Genomic DNA, 3,266 nt, shown 5'->3' with positions numbered 1-3,266 from the left:
AAAATATAAATATTGGTATGAATAACTTACAATTTTGTTTTGGTTTTACTATTGATTATATTTGAAAAAAATATAAATATTGGTACGAATAACTTTCAATTTCGTTAGTCTAGGTTTCGAAAAATTCGGACAATATGTGGTAAAAAATATCAAGTTTCGAAAAACAAGAGTGAAAGGTTGAATAAACCTGCCTTTGACAGGAATATTTATATAATTCATTTAAAGCGTTTTTATACTCACTGTCCATAGTACCCAAGAACAGCGTTCTGTAGAAGTAGTAGAGGTTCCCGATGACAGGGAAACCCAACAGCCCAGGATAGGAATAGAGGTTCCGTACTCGAAGCCACAGTATCACACCCAAGGTGAGGTGAGCCAGCACAACTATCAGAATAGCATTTAAAAATAACTCCATCTTCCTACAAACATAGAGCGTAATACTAATGATTAACAATTTGGGTCAAATAGTTTTTACTTTATTAAGTAATACAAACAGATTAGCCATGCATAAACGTTTCTGATAAACTATACTCTAATCTTTCTTATTTATTCTTGTATTCAGGACAGTAGCGTAGGTCAACTTTCTTTCAAAGCCAAATAGTACAAGAGCCGGGGAGAAAAAACGCAGTTATCGCACCCCAATTTTTTATTACTTTAATGAAAACTAGGTATAATTACTAGTCAAAATTGATAAGTCTGCCAACTATAGGTAGGGGGAATAAAAATGGCGGTTGTTTAAAAAATTTAAAAAAACATTAATTTTTCATTCGGAGCGCTAAATCTTAAAAACTAACAACACTAGAAAATCTAAGAGAACATTATTTAAAAAAGAGTAAATTTGCTGAAATATTAGCCCAAAAAGAGCTACTTACGTCCAATAGTTCTCGATATATCGCTTTATAAAAAGCAAAATTGCTTAAAAATCTTATGAAAGATTAATAGTTAGCTAATTTATTTTGAGAAATCTATATCTCAGGAACTATGAGACGTATAGATGTCTATTATCACACAAATTAAAGCTAGTTTAATGGAATATAAAGAAGTTTATGACCTTTACCTTCGTAGGAATAGTAGTTTTCATGATATTTGCTAAAATAAATTGATTTATGGTTGTTCGGACACTAAGCTTATAAACTTTATTTCAGAAATCATTGGACGTACAGATGTTTTCAAGCGCTCAAATTAAAGCTAGTTAAATTTACTACATAATAGTTTATTATGTTTATCTTTGTAGGAGTAGTAGTTTCTATGGTAATTGCTAAAATAAACTCACAAAATGTTAATTTATTGTTGTTCGTATAAAATGTTGGATTTTTGAAAACAATTTATCTCTAGATCCATAAGATTCACATATGTCTGCCACTCTCAAAATAAAGAAAATTTAATTTACTATAAACTAATTTATGACACTTATCTTCGTAGGGGTAGTAGTTTTTATGATATTCACAAATGAATATAAATTTGGCCAATAAAAATTTGTCCGAACAACTATAAATCAATTTATTTTAGCAAATTTCATGTAAACTATTAGTCATACGAAGATAAATATCATAAACTACTTTATAGCTCATTAAACTAGCTTTAATTTGAGTGCTAATAGACCTCTGTACGTAAAATGGTTTTTGAGATATAAATTTTCAAAATAAATTCACTAACAACTGATCTTTCAGTACATCCCATACAACATTTTTATGAAATGTTGCTTTTTAAAATACTATATCTCGAAAACTATTTAACGTAAATGACTCTATTAGGGCTCATATTTTAGAAAATTTCATCTCTTAGGTTTTCTTGTGTTAGTCTTACTTTTTATGATATAGAGCTTCGAATGAAAAATTAGTTTTTTTCATCGCTTTGTAACAGCCGCCATTGTTTATTCACCCTACCTATACTTGCCAGACTCATCAATTTTGACTATTAATTATACATAGTTTTCATTAATGTAATTAAAAATTGGGGTGAGATAACTGCCTTTTTTCTCCTCTTGGGCTCTTGTACTAAAAGAGGCCACGGCCGCGAAAGAAATGGTTAAGTCGATGTTAATAGGAATTTCCGCCTCTGAAATTCTAAACTGCAATATGCAAGGTAAATGAAAAAAAAAAACTAATGGCTCTGATTGTTAAAATTGCTTTATTTATTTAATGATTAGCATAAAAATTTTAGTATTCAAGAGAAAAAATATAGGTAAATTAAAAAAATAATTTATATTCACATTTTTTGCATAGAATTATTTTATAACTAATTAATTAAAAAAATAATGAAGTAATAGCAAAATAAACAATTTTTGTTATCGGTATGTGCAGCCTCCATTAATGGAAACCAGTTAAGTCAAACTATTTACTTTCATAAATTTCCTGCTTAGCTCGGGAGAGGTTTAGCCTTGAGCATTTTATATTCCTACCGTGAGAAAAACGTAAATTTTTTCCTATTATTTAATTTGTTTTGCTTATACTTCAGTCTACCTTCCGTTAACTCTTTGATATTGTTATTCCTGCTTGATAATGTTATCCTCTTTTCACCTCCCCACCTATACTCAATTTAGGTTTTCACTGCCCTCGCAACCGGACAACTAAGCCTTTCTCTCACCAGTACACTCCTAACATAACATTTGAGCATTTTACTCACCTGGACACCTCCGTTTCTTATTATCAATCTTGAACCGAAGCCAGAAAATCTTAGATCTTTTACGAAATTTTGATTCGCCAGGCCCTGATGGAAGAGCTACGATTTCAAATTGTATTAAAAGTAATCATAAAGATTTTTGCCATCACATCCAATAAAAAAAAAGTACAAATTGTCTACCATGAGACAAATGCTCACGGGACACTCCTGCCGTGTTAAAACTGCTGAATAGGGTTACATCAGTTATTAAAAGAAATTATTCGTTAAATTCTATATCTTAAGCTATTGCTAATTAAACAACTAAGACCTTTCACACACCCCGAGCGAGATGAAACCTTATATATAATACACACACACACACACATATATATATATATATTTAATAAAATATATGCGGGATAATTATATATATTCAGCTTCAAACAAATAAACTACAATATCTGGTGAGTACAGAAAGATTAGAAACCACATATTTAAAGTGTGATATAAGGAATCGAGTGTGGCTTAATTGTTTATAAACCGAATTAAAATAATATATATTACAGTAGTTCATGCACGAATAAATTAATACTGATTCCTTACCTTAGCATTTTATGCTATACGAGCAGCAACTGCAGAGAAGCTGAACTGAAGGACAGCGTTCCCAC

At 30.3% G+C, this 3,266-nt stretch overlaps 1 protein-coding gene across 1 annotated transcript in view; it reads right to left on the bottom strand.

Moving 5' to 3' along the window:
- The window catches only part of LOC106680064 (probable cytochrome P450 313a3), a 24,960-nt gene extending 21,694 nt beyond the window's left edge, over positions 1-3,266 (bottom strand). Inside the window, exons 1-2 of the mRNA XM_014419531.3 lie at positions 3,202-3,266; positions 241-416 (exon numbers count right to left, since the gene is read on the bottom strand). Coding sequence (XP_014275017.1) covers positions 241-416; positions 3,202-3,209 — 184 coding nt within the window. The 5' untranslated portion in view covers positions 3,210-3,266. The remainder of the gene's footprint in view (positions 1-240; positions 417-3,201) is intronic.

Source organism: Halyomorpha halys, unplaced genomic scaffold, assembly GCF_000696795.3.
Source record: "Halyomorpha halys isolate HHAL.00 unplaced genomic scaffold, Hhal_1.1 Scaffold240.1, whole genome shotgun sequence".
NCBI lineage: Eukaryota > Metazoa > Arthropoda > Insecta > Hemiptera > Pentatomidae > Halyomorpha > Halyomorpha halys.
Note: the sequence above shows the minus strand (reverse complement) of the source record. Positions and strands in the feature narration are given on the sequence as shown.